At 44.6% G+C, this 16,595-nt stretch overlaps 1 protein-coding gene across 1 annotated transcript in view; it reads left to right on the forward strand.

Moving 5' to 3' along the window:
- Nckx30c (solute carrier family 24 member Nckx30C) overlaps positions 1 to 16,595 on the forward strand; it is a 112,058-nt gene that overhangs the window by 41,679 nt on the left and 53,784 nt on the right. The window contains exon 3 of the mRNA XM_078193687.1: positions 14,616 to 14,892. Within this exon, the coding sequence (XP_078049813.1) occupies positions 14,616 to 14,892 (277 nt within the window). The remainder of the gene's footprint in view (positions 1 to 14,615; positions 14,893 to 16,595) is intronic.

A 16,595-nucleotide genomic window follows, 5' to 3' on the forward strand; every position in this document is an offset into this window, starting at 1 on the left:
GGAACTCTTCTACGGGCTGCGCTCCACCTGAAAAGGGACCGGGGCAGGAGAGAGAGAGAGAGAGAGAGAGAGAGAGAGAGAGAGAGAAAATAAAAAAAACACGATGTAGGTATCGTGCTCTCGCGAGAACGTCCGTGCTATTTGCTCGAACTCGCCCGGCCCCTCGAACTGCCTCGCCCGTATCCTTTCACTCGTCGCGGCCGTTTGCGCGTTGACGTGCCGACAATGCGACACACTCGCATCCCCTAACTTCCCCCGCGATCGGATTGTTCCGCGGCCTTCGCTTCGTTCCGCGGCGCTCTGCAAAAATTTCGCGATCTCGCCTCTGCGAGCTGTCGAGAAATCCGACGCCTTTTTTCCAAGGTTCCGCGGCGTCGCTTCCTTCCAAAAGAAAACTGCTTTCTCCAGCGAGTAGTCCAAGTAGTCTGGTCGGAGGACAGCCGGTGAAATTTTTATCTCGAGGTATTTCTGTGCGGAACCTCCCCGTGGAAAATTGATGGGTCGCGCCCGTCGCGAATGCGATCCATAAGAAGCCCGTGATAGAATTCAGTAGTTCTTGCCGAGGGAAAATGAGTGACATATTTGCGGAGGAAAGTGATGACTAGACTGCGGATTTTATGCATTTATTGCAAGGAAGAATAGGTACTGTTTCAAATAGAGTGCAACCTTAATTGTTCGATCCTCCGATATCAAATAGAGAACTATATGGGAATTGGGAGAATTTTGAAAATATCGTTACACTATTTTCGACCTGTTGGAATAGATAAGCAGTGGAAATACATTTTTATTTTATAATGCGGATAATTCTTATTTCACGTAACGATCGATGTACACGCGATCCGAACGTTGCGCTTAAACAACGACAATCACTTATTTTAGAAATCTTTTACAATTCGAAACAGTGAAATGCTTCCGACGTCGCGGGGCAATCAATTACACCCCCCCCCCCCCCCCTCCGAGCGGTTTCTTTATATTTTATGGATATCTCGGCAATTCACTCCGCAGGATTTTCCCTTTCCCGATTGTTTTACATCGTCGGCGTTGTTGCTTTGAAATTCCGATCGGCAGTCGGACTGACAATGAATTAATCAAAGCCAACCGCGGCAGATTCTGTCGCGGATGTTGCCCGGGCATCCTCGTTGCGTTCCGCGATTACTTTCCATTCGGTTTGAATTATACATGTCGGGGTGTTGCAAGCGTGCACGGCAGCAGCAGCCCCTCTTCCACTCCGATCAGAGCCCACTCCATTGCATTCGAAACCGTAACGATCGCGGATCGGAAAAGCCGACCGGCGACACCGGTCAGTCCCCGCGTCACGGTTAATCAGAGGTGTTCTCCCGGTTAATTGGGCCAAGCCCCGCGGAAACTTTTTATTAAAATACGGCCGAGCGATGAATAGAGGATGGAAATTATGGCATCACCGGCAGGCGGCTATATTTCTATTACTTGGCACCGAGCACACGCTGCACTCCGCCCTCGGTCCTCTGTCTCCTTTTCTCCCGGGCCTGTCCCATCTCGCCCCGCCGTCTAATGAATGGCCGACTTCGCGTATAATTAACTATAATGCTCTTACCGATAACAGGCCATTAAGTGCTTCTTCATCTAGCCGCCGACTCTTGTCCAGGGCCGGCGTCGCCGCCTCCAGACAACCTCCACCCCGTGATCCGCCCTTTTCAAACTTACGGGGCTTTCTTTCGAGCGCCGGACGGCTTCGCTAAAATCTGATGGCGTTCTTCGGACCGGGGATGGTCCTGATTAGTCGGCGGATCTCCTCGGCAAATTTCCTGCATCGATTTAATGGGTTAGAAGCATAGCTACATGAGTGACGTTTTCGAAACCTTTCAATTGTGTCTTAAACTATACATGCGAAAAAGTTAAAGGACAGAAAAAATAAATTATGAATTTACTACGAATTAACTTATCCGTAAGTAATCTTAAAAAGTTCTAGTTATTACAATTATAAAGAAAATGGTGAGCGGTTAAAATTCTGATATTATTAACACTTCGTACTAGCAGCGTTCACGATGTGTATTCTGACGATACACGAATTCTATGTTGCAAATATTCAACGAACGCGTTAGCTCAAACTTGTTTGATATCGTCACTTGCAGCGTTTCCTCTTAAAGCTACAGAATTATCGAGCGACGTGACACGTTTCTAACTGGACCAGCTTCGAAATGAATCGGTGACCGTCGACATTGGCGAAAGCAGTGCACGGTGATCGACCATCGTCCGATTAGAAAAATCACGCCGCGTCCTCCACGTTTTTCATCCTCTTTTCGGCCGGCTCCTTTGTTCCCGGCTCCTGCCGACTCGCTCCTATTTTCTCTCTTTCCGGATTTATCTCCCCTAGTTGGGAGCTACTCTCGCACACAGGCCGACGTTAATTGCGCGGAGATTCAGCCCGATCTTGTCCCGTGCTCATTCGCGTCGGCCTTCCCCGCGCTATTCTTCCCTTTCAGGCCGCTCGCGTGAACCAGGCGAGCAAGCGAGCTCCCAGTTTCTTTTTTCCGGCGCCGTATCTGGGCTAAGGTCAGGGCTCCGACGGTACCCGACGCTCCCAGGACACGTGAGAGAGAGCCACACGGATATGCGCCGGTATCACGAGAACGACTCGGGGGGGGGATCGGGAGCCTCGTAAAACCGAGCGCGCGCTGACGTTCGCAGGCCCCGGGTATGTGGGTTAAACTTCAGAAGACGTGAATTCAGCGTTATGTATTCGTTATAGAACGCCGACACACGGGCCACCGTTTAAGGCGTACACGCCCCCCTCGCAGTCGAGCCCGTGAATCGCGCGGTTTAACGTCCGTCGATTTATTCGCACCGTCGACTCGCGAAACGTCGTTAACGATACGTGTTCCCCTCGCGATCCCCACCCCCCTAGCGCCGTCGCAGAATTTCCGCGTACCCGACGTGTCCCGATTCGAAAGTTTCGCTATTGTTTTCCCCAACCGCCCGCCGGAAATCTAATTGGTCCGATCGGCTTCGGGCAGCTGTCGGCGAAAGTCGTGGCCCAGCTGACGATTTCGCGAGCAAACGTCAGCCAGAACTGTACGTTTTAGTGAGCTATCGAGACAGGTGCCCGCAACTTTAACAACAATAGGCGGATTGAAATTGGTGCCATATCCTTCATTTTATCGCGGCGTACAACAAAATGCCATAGAAAAATTTCCTCGCGACTTTTCATTTTAAATATTGTGCCAACTCGATGCAATCAATATAACTTCTGATATAAAAATTTACAAGCGACGTGTTTCTCCAGAAAATGTTTTCCAAGGATCATTTGTAACAGAAAAATTATAATTTAGAAGTACGTCTTCAAGAGAGAATCCAGAAGAAAAATAGACTCCGGTGGTCTGTATTTTCCGCACGGTCTCGGAAGCTTCGAAACGGCGGCTAAACCGTCCCTAATTTCGGCCGCGTTGCAACATATATCACTGTTCCCAGGATCCTCTCTGCGGAAGCGGATCGATTCCGCGGGAAACGATCCACCGGGGCGGTTTATAATTCACGCGTTCCCGGACGAGCCGTCTCGGTTCGTTCATCAGCATAAAATATTCCCCGGACATCGAAGACGAACGAAGTTCTGAGATGAAAAAGGAAATCTCATTAAGCTGGCTCGCGTTGTTCGTATTCTTGGCTAACTTCCGCGCGGAACAGGGTTTTTCCCTTCCTCGCCGCTATCATGGTACTTTATCGCGATCGTTATATCCAGCGGCCGCGGCGCGGCGGTCCCCGCGAGGAGCCTCGAAGAAAATCCCAGGGTCTTTCGGAAGCGGGCCGCGCGGACGACCACACGGTTCCCTTCGCAATAAACTCGTTCCTGCGGGGTGTTTGCTCGCGAAAATATCGACGCGGGCCGTGGTCGGGCCGGGTCGTCTCGGCGAAATAAAACGCGTTGTCGAACGCGACGCTGTCATGGGACAAAACGACTCTCGAGCGTGCTTGTGTGGCCGCGCGCGCGTACATAGACGCGCCGAGACACTGCCAGAAAACGGGAATAATAAATAGAGCGGAATAATATTCGACGGATATATCGTGACGGGACGCAGTTATTCGGAAACGAAAACCAAACTCCCGGCGGACCGTGCGCGACGGCAACGGGCGTGGCGTCGCGTGTTTCCTTCCATCCTCCTCGGCTTTTCTTCCACGGGAACAGAGCAGAATTCCGTAGAAAAATTCGTTCTTCTACGACCTACCTGTCTTGCCGTTCGCCCGGAAGAAATTCAGCCTCGTCGTTTACTAACTTTAGTTTTATGTGCCGTGTAGTCGAACGCGGTGAGTTAACGTAGATCGACATTTTCGTTTTACAAGAAAAGATCGAAGAACTGCAACAAAAATACGTCTGAGATGGACGAACAAAAATGAATGCAAGTAAAATTTCATGGAGAAAAGACCAGCTGGATTAGAAACGTTAGCGCGAGAACAACTTCGAAACAACGAACTGTAATCAGACTACGCTTCGAATCGCACGTACAATTCTGGACGGTTGCGTTTTAAAGAGATTTGAAGAACAGTTACAGCAGGCGGAAGTTCGGAGAACGAAAGCATCTGGATTAGGAACGCTGGCAGAGTTTCCGTGTTTATACCGAACCCGGTGTTTGAAATGCGACGATGCGACGGTCGTTCGGTGTGGGGCGATAAATTTTCGGCGCGGAAGTAGGCAAAGTAAAAATTCCATAAATTTGATAAGGGTAACGGGGCGTCGTTAATCCTCCCAGACACCCAAGACTTCGATCGTACGGCGAAGAGCGAGCGGGTTTTATATTCTGCAGACGCCGGGATATTCGGTTCGGGGCGCGGCGAAACGCGAGCACGAGAGTTCTGCCAGTTTTTGGCGACGATCCCCGAAGCCTCGGGCGGGCCCGGCCCGGCCCGGCCTGATCCTCCGCTACTAGTTTCTGGCTGGGCACTTGCGCCACTCGACCCACTATTCGAAACTCGGGATCCTTTAACATGCCCGAACTCACAGAATTTTTAACAACGGGAGCAAACACCAGCCGTGGAACAGTCAGCGGAAATCGCAGGACCTCTCATTCTCTCTCTCTCTCTCTCTCTCTCTTGGCACGAGCAGCTATGGTTGCCTCTCGATATATCGTTCGAGCCTCGCGGCACCGCCGACACGGATTTTACGATTTTTCCTCGGGAAACTCTAATCTCGTTCGCTATAGTCGTCAACAATAAATTTGGCGCTTTTACAGGCGTTTAAACCTCCGCGCAAGTCTTGGGAAATGGCCTGAGATAGTTCGCGCTTCCGAGACCAGCTAAGGAATAATTTATTTTACGGGGATTTCTATGCAGTTTAAGTTCTCAGTCACTTTCATTCGGTCGATTTATTCGCACTCCGATAGATTGGATTTCCGATGGAATTGACATTGCCATAGTTTCCCGTGAGAACTTTTATATTAGAATCATAATACTATGTCAATTTCGTGCAGCTAATTCGTCCATCCTCCGATACATTCGTTGGGAAACAAAATTTAGAGAATTTATGGAACTTTCATGTCGAACGACAGTTTCGTTCAGTCGATATACATATAGCTATCCTGAAATAAATTCAATTCGCTGAAATACGCTTTTGATGCAAACGTTTCTGCCGCTTTCATTTCGAACATCTCCACACTAATCGATCCACTGGTTTTCACCATTATACACGCGGGATAATTAACGACGCATAAACATCGATCGGATAGCGTTTCGCATCACCGACGTCGAATGTAACTCGTTTAATGGCGCCGCGGATGAAACAAGAACCGGGCAGAAAAAACGCTGGAAGAAGACGACTATTACCGCGACCGGTTAATCCGTCTTCCGTTAACGGGTTAATCGAGCACTCGAATAAATTCCGCCCGAATAAACATCGGCCAGATAAATGGAGTTCTATTGTTCGACGAATTAATTCGGATCCGAGAGCAATCGCGTAGCAGCGGGCAACGCGTGTCGATGAGAGAGATCCGCCATTTTTCCAAATCCCGAAACATTCGGCGCGAGGCGTCGCGAGGGCCATGAATCATGCAAGAAAAATATACGGAAATCGAGATCTCCGAACATGGGAGTCGGACGCACCTGCATCCAACAAATTTCACGCCGTTTCTCTGTTGTTTTTCGGTTCACGAGAATCTCCCCTTGGCGTCGCATGTTAATCGATTTAGGTTACACAGGCACCTACCTCGGCAGAGAATCTCTTTCCGTTCTTGTTGCTCTCTGTCGCGAGATTTTTCTTTATCCGATGTTTAAAAATGACAGTAATAAGAAACACGGAAGAAATTAAAATTTTCCTGTTCTATCAGAGAAATTATGAAGAGGAAGTTGTGCTAATCACCTAATTTGTGAAAGAAATCGTAGCGCAAGATTTGAAAGGCAAGCCACATCGGCTGAGGATCTTCGTGCAAAGAAAAAACAATTGCAATAAATAGCGAGCGAGTGTCCGCGCAAGTAAGTATCTTTGGCCAAAGAAGAGGGTACAAAGAAAAGTTTGCGGAGGCAACATAGCAGCTTCTGGACGCATCGAAATTCTTGATAAATCAACGAAACTACCGGTCGAGTGTGCTTTTCGGCGGAGTGGGCCTCGGAGCGGGCGTAAAGAGGCCGCTTCGTTGAACCCGTGGAAGCGAAGACCTCTTCCGCTTCTCTCTCTCTCTCTCTCTCTCTCTCTCTTTTTCTTTCTCTTTCTTTCTCGTCTCGCCTCGTCTTTCATCCTCGGCTCAGCTCAGCACGGCCTCCCGCTCGTGATTGCAAAAGTTACGAGCGCCGTAGCTGGACGCGTTTTCCCTTGGAAACGCTAAATAATTCCGTTGGCCGAGGGGCTCGCAACTCACGGTTTATTTAATAATTCTTCATCCCAGGCGAGCTGCAATCCAAGTTCAAACGGCCTGTTTAGCGATTCGTCTCGGATCCCGTCAAACAGACCGCGCAAATCTCGAGGTGACAACTCGAGGACCTTCTCGATTAATCAGATATAACGACGACACTACTGCCAAACGTTCTCAGGACGATGCGCTTTCAATTTGATGCAATAAGGATTCTGCTAATTTATCTTGCAGGGAGACCCTTTGCGCACTGTGTCTGCTGCACAATATTTATTTCGTCGAACGGAGAATCGAGTCGTTGTCCGTATAAATAATTCCAGCTAAATTGAAAAATGTAGTTTTATTTGAGAGCAAACATTCTGAACTTCGTTTCGTAACAAGATATTCATATGTGTCTGTGAACTGATATATGGATCTCAAAATTGTATATTAATACGTAATTAATTCTATTAACACGTTGAATGCCACGGGGGTCACCGGTGACCGGCACTGAACTTGGCAGTGACGCCATGGGGGCCACCGGTGACCGGCGCGCTCAGATTGTTGAAAATATATATAATTTAAACAAATGACAATACTTATAATTTTTTTATTATTATCATCGTTGATGTAGTGGTGTGAGGAAATGAATGCCTTATAAAACATCTGCAAATTGTTTTATTTATACATGAAATATAGTTTTATTATGTGACATTATATGTATCGCATAATAGAAAATTCATCGTGGCGCCACGGACAATTCCTGTAAAATGGGCGTGGCATTCAACGTGTTAAGAACGATTAATCATTTCTTCTGTATAATTTTTCCCGGGATAAACCAATGAAATGATATGTTCGTACGATCATATTTTGGAAAATGTTGATCGTGATATAAACTCCGTCGCAAGTCCGTATTCTTGGATTTGCGACACGTTACTGTCTTCCACGGGAGGCGATTTATTTTACACAATTACCTCTCCGACATCACGGTCGCGATTTATGTCTCTCGAGGAAGATCGACCGACGTACAAACATTTGTCGAAATCAGACCGGAATCTAGACTCTGACACATAGTAAGACAGTGGGTTAAGCTCCTTTCAGCCGCCATCGACAGGGGCAAAGATAGACAGGGTACCGAGCAGTGTCTGAGTCGAAAAATGGTGGTCCGTTCGATAAAAGGGAATTCCAGAAGGGAGAGGTGAGAGAAAAAGAGGGAGAGAAAGAGAGAGGGAAAGACAGAGAGAGAGAGAGAGAGAGAGAGATCGCCGGTGAACGAGACGCAGTTCTCAGTATCCGAGAGCCAACTAAGAAGACTTTCCTTCAGTGCTTTACCAAAACTCCTCCGATAAAGTACACTCCGGAGAATGAGAAATTCGAAACAGTAGAAGGCATTACGCCGGGCCGTGCTTCGTTTCCAGATTAACGTTCAACTTCCAGCCAGACTCGGTTTCCGTTAGGAAGCAAAAATTCGGAGGGTGGAACGATGACGGTTCCCTCGTTAACGAGTTCCCTTGAGCATAGTCGGTGCCGTTTAAACGGAACTTCCGGTGCTCGATGACGCACTGAAATTTACGAGCCCGGGGTACCAGCCCACCGATGATCGACCCTGGCACTCGATTGCCGCCGTGGTTATCGACGGCCATATTTCTTCTCGTTCAATTCTCGCTCTTATACTAGATTATAGAATCTCCCGGACGATGCTTCTTCGTGCAAAAATTTCCAGACGAATATTTCTACTTAATTGTTCATTCTGCTGGTGTTTTCGTGGTTTCGTGTCTTATCCAATAATTCGTAAATAATTAATATTTATAATTAACGAATATACCGTACATTCTATTCCGTAATTTACATTTTGTACGTGTACACGGTGGAAGAAAATTAAAGCGTAGAACAATTTTCGATAAAAATTGGCTGACTTCGACAGACGATCACTCTGCGAGAAATCCACATAGGGTAATGAATTTTCTTTTAAATTAAAACTTGAAATCTTTTCTTTAAGCCCGCGTATCTGGATTTTAAGTTAGATGTACCCTTGCGCATTCCTATCGCTGTAACCCTTTAAATGCAAGACCATGTTCGCCATAGTGATCTCTGCCAGGCTTGACAAACTGCTCGGACTTTGTCTAATTTTTTCCGAGATGCCATGTATAGTCGTATGAAACTTAATTCTTCTTCGTCAATTTTGAAAAATATAAATGTGGCTGCGATTTCTTTCGCTAAGTTACGTCTCTTCGAAATGACCCATTTAGCTGAGTTGTCGGTCAAAGTTGACCAATATTTATTCTAGGTAACCAATATATTTTATTACCTGTTTATGAATAAATAGGCAAACAGAACAAATAAATAAATACAATAAACGATACAGTCGATGGTGTTACATCGTGCAGCAAACATCACCGCGCAGCCGATCTCGCGCACACGGAAGATCGAATATTAATCCTCCTCTGTACACGGACACCGAATAAATTCGAGATCGCCAGCTCATGGGGGAGCGTTGCCATAACGAGGGAACTATGTTCGCGTGCACGCCGGCTGGAAATTCCCTCGTACCCGTCCGCATGGTTTTCACGTCCGTGCATCTCCCTGTAGGCGTTTCTGTATTCGTATTAGGCGAACTTTCCGCGACTGTTACGCCGACGCGCATCGCCGGCACGATACTACCAGCTGTTTACGAATTCGCGAGGGGTTTCGGTCTGCTCGCATCATTCGCGTAGAATCGGCAGGGAGCAGAGGAGAGATAACGACACGGTATGGCTAGGAGCTTCGCGCCGCAACCTCATAATTCCGCGACGTTGGAACGCATCCGACGCGATTTCCAATTACGTCCGGACGCACTGCGGGACGGAGTGTGCTCGGTAGCGATGAAAAATATTTTCCGATTCGCATCGCGTACGTATTTGTGCCGAATTTTACGATCCCACGATCTTATTCAGTGCAAATGTTTTGTGGTAAACACGAACGTTCAATAGTATAATATAAATGATTTTCTAGACAGTTTCGTACGATACTCCTGCTTTTTACATATTACAGTTAAGGCTCTAGCTCACTTAACAGCGCCAGTTATATCACTGAATTTTGTTGAACATGTCTTAAAAATTAATAAAAATGATATATAAGTCAACAAAAATTATTACTATGAAATCGTAATGTTTGCAGTATCGTACTTAATAATTTTTATATTTTGTGGTGATCTCCTTTGAAATCGCGTAGTCGTGTTGATGATTAATAAATACTTTAAAAATTGTTGTAATTTTTAAGATACCTATGAAACTAGAGTTTTTACCGCTTTCGGGTGGCTCTTGCTCCACAGTGCTAGACTAGAGCTGGCAACGCAGCCCGCGTGTCTGGGAATTGTTCGGGAACGGCCGCCGACATTCCACGATCGCGATCGACCACCGACCTGGAAATCCAATCGAGACAGTGTCGATCGAATTGGAAACCGACGCTTGTCCAGATCCCTCGATTTTCCGCTGGCGGAGTGCGACGCGTAACGTTTCCGCCGCTGTTGCTGCTCGTCACGCACTGCCGGCGATCGCAAACGCGAACGCTATGTCCAGAGTGAAAACTCGCGATTTGTTCTACCGAATGGCATCGTTTAGAACAATTCCGCGAATCCTATTCGTATGGACACAGCGGAACCTCGATTGTGTAAACTAATCGCGGAGCGAAAATAAGAGAATTTTCACAGCACGATCGACACCGAATTTCGTTAAATATTTGAGATGTGATAGGAGCGTCCAGTAAATCTTTGAACAATTTTTTGTAATCAGACGATTTACTGTGGATTCAGAGATCGAAGTTTCCCCTTTCCAACGAGAAACTAGTTGTATGATTTTGTTGAAGCATTTTATTGATCATCGAATGGAAGTGGTTTTAGTTACTCTACAGTAGCATATAAAGCACGGGAACTCGTTCTTCACTTCTGTTGCAAAAGTCGGCTAAAAAAGGTTACACATCGTGGAGTTTTTGTAAACAGAAAACCTGTAATCTTGAAATCAGTGCTGGTTATAGAAACAGGAATATAATTTGAACGTTCTAGATGATCGTTATTTTTATTCGAACTCGATATCTCGCTTCCGAAAATTTTCAATTAATTGATAATAACATTCTTTTCGCGAGATTATCACTTTCTCGAGAACAGAAATGTAGGGCATTTTGACGCGGAGTGACAGAGGATGGTTAAATCTAGCGAGCAGGAAACGAGTTTCTATTTTCGAATCGAAAAATCGTCGAGATTAAAAATTCGATTGAAAGGGAAAAAAGACTGTGGAAGAGAGGTTCTGGCTCGAGGATGGCCTACAAAGAGCGAAACGGTTCGAGCGATCGGTGGACTGGCTCCCCTCTGATTCGTCGGCGACATAATTCGCGAGTAATTGAATGTAACGAGGTCGGTCGGGGCGCAATCGGCTAGACTCGTTCGTTGCGGGCCGATTGTCTCGTGGCTTTAGTCGGGCCTGCTTTCCAGCCCGCGATTCATCTGCATCCGAACGAACAAAGGGATGGAGGGCTCGGCTTGCTCGCGGAAAGAGAGACGGGCCCCGTGATCCGTGACCAAAGCTGTTGCTCGGTTATCCGGAAGCGACCTGGATAACTGCGAAGACGCTGGCCGCGTGGGCGTACGCCGCCTTACCGTTTCATGCATACCAGATGAGTCGGGTCATCTTCCTCCCCATTTGTTAGGCGACTACTATCGTGAGAGAGAAAGAGAGAAAGAGAGAGAAAGAAGGGGGGGGGGCAAAATAAACGAACGACGGGATCGGTCGGTCGAAAGTAACAGCCGATTCTCGCGGGCCACTTTCAGGACACGTTCTTTTAGGCTATTGCATTTATCAGAATATCGAGATTTGCATCGACCCCCTCTTATCAACCCTCTTGTCTCTCTTAAGTATGAAACATGTAATGTTCGATAAAAAAATTCGACTACTACATAGCACGATTCTGCGGTTTTATAAACTACTGTCTTGGCACTACGATCGCAACGCTATTACAAAATTTTCGAGAAAATTATAGCACAGAAAAATTTAGCAGAGAAATTGGCACATTTGATCCAAGATAACTCCGCGGAAAATCATCGTAGGACGATGATACTTCTTTTAAATTAAAGCTAGAAATTTCTACTTTATAAAATTGTTTCGCGATTTTAATCGTGTCACACTTTTGCCGTTATAATCATTTAAATGTGGAACCGTATTTGTCATATTAAAAATAACTAGGTTTGACGAAATACACAGAGTTTGTAAAATATTTTTTGGGGATGTTAAGATATTTTTGCAAAATTGCAATATAGTTCAAAGCGATCCATGCATTTTGGTATAAAATCGAGCTTGCAATGTTCAATACGACAAACATGGCTTCGCATTTAAAACGTTACAATGGCGAGGCTGCATCAAACGTAAAATCCAGAACCATGGTTTTAAAATAGAATTTTCAAACTTTAATTTTAAAAAAACGTTGCCATCCTGCGATGACTTTTCGCAGAATTATCATCGATTGATGTAACAAATTAAATTATTTTAATGCATCTGATGTAACAAATTAAATGTATTTTAATACGTCTGATGTAACAAATTAATATGCTAACTTGAAAGCAAATGTAATACCTGCATCATCTACGATGGGTGACATGGCAGTTAGAGTATTAATTTGTTCACTAAAAAGTTCTTAAACAATCCCCATTCCGCTTGACATTTTTGCGATCAGAAGAACCTCGATCGTTTTTCTACGCCCGTGATTGAAAGCTCGGAAGAAAATATGTTGCGTGTATTTTTCCAACCGCCATTCGTGTACAATACGTTGGGCAGCAAACAATATTTGGCCATTTATTCTAGAAACAATAAATCGTAGAAAAATGTTTGTGTACCCCGTGCGCGCGCGTAGATTGTGGTTGTGTCGTATTAATACTGTAGCGACCGAACACCGAGAATGATTGGTATACGTATCCCCATAGAAGCGATACACTCTAATCCTCGGCTCAGTATTACTAACGACCCAGAATCATTCTGACAAGTGATGACGGTGGTTTGGTATTAACAAAATCGAAATATTTTAGTGAACAAAATCGAGCCATGAAGCTGCGTAACGTTTTATCGATCAGTTTTGAAAATACATTAAATCCGCGTATAATAACACCGTGGTATGGTAACTTGCAATTCTCACGTGCTGTTGATGTGGTTTGGATGTTACGGCGCGGCATCGCTGTCAGTAAACGTCCGAACAGCGACACGTTATTTCACTTTTGCAAAAAAGTCAAGCTAGTCGATCATGAACTTCGACGAACAACGTATTTCGCGGTTTTCACGATGCAGTTTCAACGATATGGCATTCAACTGCATACATATACCGAACTTTATCGAGCCAGCTAATTTCCATTTTGTGCAATGACTATTCGCCAGCTCTTGGGTAAATGGAAAGTTCCCCTCTCCACGTTTATTCGCGCCACTTAGCCGACAAGTGGCGTAAATCCTGTTTGTTAGCGTTCCGAAAATTGGGCATTTGTGTAATACTTCGTGAAAAATTCGGAACAGATTGTAGCGAATGTGAAAGAATAGTAATTACGACAACGTTCTTTAACACTTTGTTTGCTACACTACCAATCTCAAAAATGTCTAATGATTAAAATAATATGTTTAATGAAATTGTGATTGAAATGTTAAGTTGTAAGTCCTTAACATAAAATGTGAACATAAATATACACAAATTTTAATGGTAAATAAAAGTGTGTCAACTGTAGTTAATACTACTTCTACTATTAATTCATTTTCTATCATTTTTGACTTAGATCATTTGTCAATGAAGAGGCTCATTTACAAAATGACACAGACGCGTAAAATTGTAGTGTTCTGAGTCATGTAACAATTTGTTCTTAACCATTGCTATTTATCCGTAACAGTAACATAGTCTGATTTATCCTACTGTTTAATCCCTTGACTATCTCGACATCTAGTGCCGGAGTCGTTTCTAATGTTCCACTGTGATTGAATGGCGTTTGAACGCAACTTAATGCAACAATAAACTTTTAATAATATAAAATACAATTCTATCGACATGTATGGTACCTAGATTGCGGATCTTGACGCAAAATAAGAAATGGCTGCATCTGTAACAAAAAACAGTAACAACATAGCATTTGCATTCTTTCGTTCAATAATGATTGAAGAGCACGAAGAATAGCATAGAACATTATATATAATATACGTTATATATAATTAATACATATTATATTTAATACATTACACATAACATTATATATAATAGAACAATATGTTAACAATTGAATCTTTCATATACCTCTTATTTTCATCAGTGTTACCACGCTGAGTTTCCATAATCGTATTTAGTATCATTAAAATTTGATACATCTCACGTTACATTTAGTCCAAAGATTTTATGCATTTATGAGAAAAATTGGTGGACCATGCTCGAAACAGTAGAAACATTTCAAAACATTACTTCGCAATTAATTAAAATCATCAAAGAAAGAAAGAATTGTTTCTGCTGTATAATAAATGTTCCTGCATCTTGCGATGAACGCAGACAATTTTCATATCACGTAAAAACCCGCAATCTAATTATAACTAAATCCGTTGCAAATCGAGCATCATTTCATCGCACCGATGCGCATGTAACTTTCGAAAGTGGTACGTTCCGAAAGGACGATGGTGAACGAGTGACCCGGCGCAGCGCAGCTGAACCGGGGAGCTCGGCACATTGAAGTTGGGACCGTTTGAAGTCCCGTTCTAGAATGCACTGTGACGTAGATGTCGTTTAGGAGACGTGTAAAGGAGATTGGACGTTGTATTGAGAGACGAAATGACGTGTGTGTTCCAGCAGCATCCGAACGCGACGAACAGTAGCGAGACGAGCGTGGGCGGCGTTTCGGGTGCATGCGGAAGCAGCGGGATACCGGTGGGCGCAGAGGTCGGGTGCAGCAGCAGAGGTGGCAGCAGCAGTGGTGCCGGTGGCACGGGAGGACAGGGCTGCGACCAGGGAGCCCCCGGTGGCCCCTCGTCTCACTCCAGGGAGAGCCACGCCAAGTTCAGGCACGGCCTGCTACAGCTTATGATCCACACGATCGATCCGCTCCACGACGGTCAGTCCCGCGCCGGTATACCAACTCCACACTCTATCACTCTCGCTTGCCGCTTTGCCTTAGCGCTAACAGCACGCTCTTAGATGTCCTAGTGACGTTAACCTGCTAACCGGCGATTCATCATCGGCGCCGAAATTAGGCGAACCCGCGGACCCTCGTCTTCTTCGATTACACGTTCGCTACCAGAAACACGATTCTCGTTTGGGAATACCGCGGACACCGTCGAATCTGCTTCTTGCACGCTACCAATTCAGTGAGCCAGAATCATAGTGACTTGTATCCAAATACGAGTGAAATCAGTTATATAGTTACTATAAATTTTAACGCTAAATTATCTTGACAATATATTCGGCGAGTAAACAATACTCGTGAGAAAAATATCACTTATCTCACTATGATTCCAGTCCACTCGATCGACACGGTCACTGTCCATTGAATTTATTATTTACAAGAATATCCGTTCGTTTCTTCAACCATCGGATACAATTTTTACAAGCGTACTATTTTATTTAGCAATCTCTCTGAAACATATTTTTGAATGTAATAGTCTTGACGCGCAGTCGATTTCGGAATCTGAATAAGTGATCGTGTCATCCTTGTACGAACAACGCGGTAGTAGATGCGCTAAAGTCGTAAGCAGACTCCAGATCTTTGTGGGTTTATAATGTACTCAGAAACGCGAGTAAAATTGTACTAAAGAGATTTCATAAAGATTTGCGGTCTAGTTACGATACACAGCATGACGTTCCGGGAACCAATGACTTTCCCGCATTGCGTTTTGGTATGCAATAGAATGCCGCAGTTATGGAGATCGGTAGACAAAAATTCTGGTAGCGAACGTATTCGCAGACAATTCTCACCGTGATCGTGTATGTTTAAAATTCTATTTAATTTGCCTTTGAAAATCGTAACGCTCTAATTTTGTACGTTTTAACGTTACGGCAGGCTCTTGTGTCAATACGGTAATAATTGACTGATATATAGAGAAATCTCTTATTACATAAGACGTAACGACAAGTAGAGAAATTTTTATATAACAATTGCAAAAAAGAGAAGAACAAAAAAGAATATCGAAATAAATTGAAATATCTTCGAACTTGCATTTAACATTTAACATTTATTGATAATATCAGATATATAATTTTTAAATTTGTTAAACACTGTCGGAAATGTTGATTAATGAGTAAACTGAGGACTTTATGCATTTGTGATACGATTAAATTTAATTTAAAACAGTAAAATATTCGAGAAATTTGACAAGATCGTTCAACATTTTTCAACTCGTTAAAATAGTTAGCGAACAAAATAAACACCTGTGTAACTTCTGTATTTTGTAATTAGCGAAGGCAATTTTTATTTTGCATAAAAGTCTATCAATGACACAAGAACCGATTGCAGCCGATCGGGCAATATTCGGTGTATCGAATGCATCAAAGTTTGAAGAAATAAAAGACCATCGAAGAAGAGGAGAACGATCGAAGAGGGTTTTGCCGGTTAGCAGGTTAATAATAGCGTAGCTTTCTATGGAACGTTCTACGTACACGATCGGCTCTCGATTTCCCGCGATTGTCTCGGGATCTCGTAGCAGCGCCCGGCGTCGCGACGCCGGTGTTCCGAAGGACGACGTGATTCGAGGATTCTACGATAGTACACGCCGGTGGATTCATGGATCGGTCGCGTTTCGAGGGCCCTCGAACCGACCGGGCGCATTCGATTCG

This window comes from Augochlora pura, chromosome 10, assembly GCF_028453695.1.
Source record: "Augochlora pura isolate Apur16 chromosome 10, APUR_v2.2.1, whole genome shotgun sequence".
In the NCBI taxonomy this organism is placed as follows: domain Eukaryota; kingdom Metazoa; phylum Arthropoda; class Insecta; order Hymenoptera; family Halictidae; genus Augochlora; species Augochlora pura.